At 66.7% G+C, this 210-nt stretch overlaps 1 protein-coding gene across 1 annotated transcript in view; it reads left to right on the top strand.

Annotated features, from left to right (window-relative positions):
* Positions 1-144, top strand: part of LOC104490353 (ephrin-A3-like) — a gene marked incomplete at both ends in the record, with an annotated part of 445 nt that extends 301 nt beyond the window's left edge. The window contains one exon of the mRNA XM_010132622.1: positions 1-144. This exon is cut by the window's left edge and continues 14 nt beyond it. Coding sequence (XP_010130924.1) covers positions 1-144 — 144 coding nt within the window.
* Positions 145-210: the final 66 nt, after the last annotated feature.

Consider the following 210-nt stretch of genomic DNA (forward strand, 5'->3'; position numbering starts at 1 on the left):
ACACCAGCCAGGGCTTCAAGCGCTGGGAGTGCAACCGGCCCCACGCGCCCCACAGCCCCATCAAGTTCTCGGAGAAGTTCCAGCGCTACAGCGCCTTCTCGCTGGGCTACGAGTTCCGTGCAGGGCAGGAGTACTACTACATCTGTATGTGGGGCACCGGGGCGGGATCCCCACGCAGCCCCCCATCCCCAGCTGGGTCCCCTGCGTCCC

The sequence above is a fragment of the Buceros rhinoceros genome, unplaced genomic scaffold (genome assembly GCF_000710305.1).
Source record: "Buceros rhinoceros silvestris isolate BGI_N320 unplaced genomic scaffold, ASM71030v1 scaffold33133, whole genome shotgun sequence".
NCBI classification, from domain to species: domain Eukaryota; kingdom Metazoa; phylum Chordata; class Aves; order Bucerotiformes; family Bucerotidae; genus Buceros; species Buceros rhinoceros.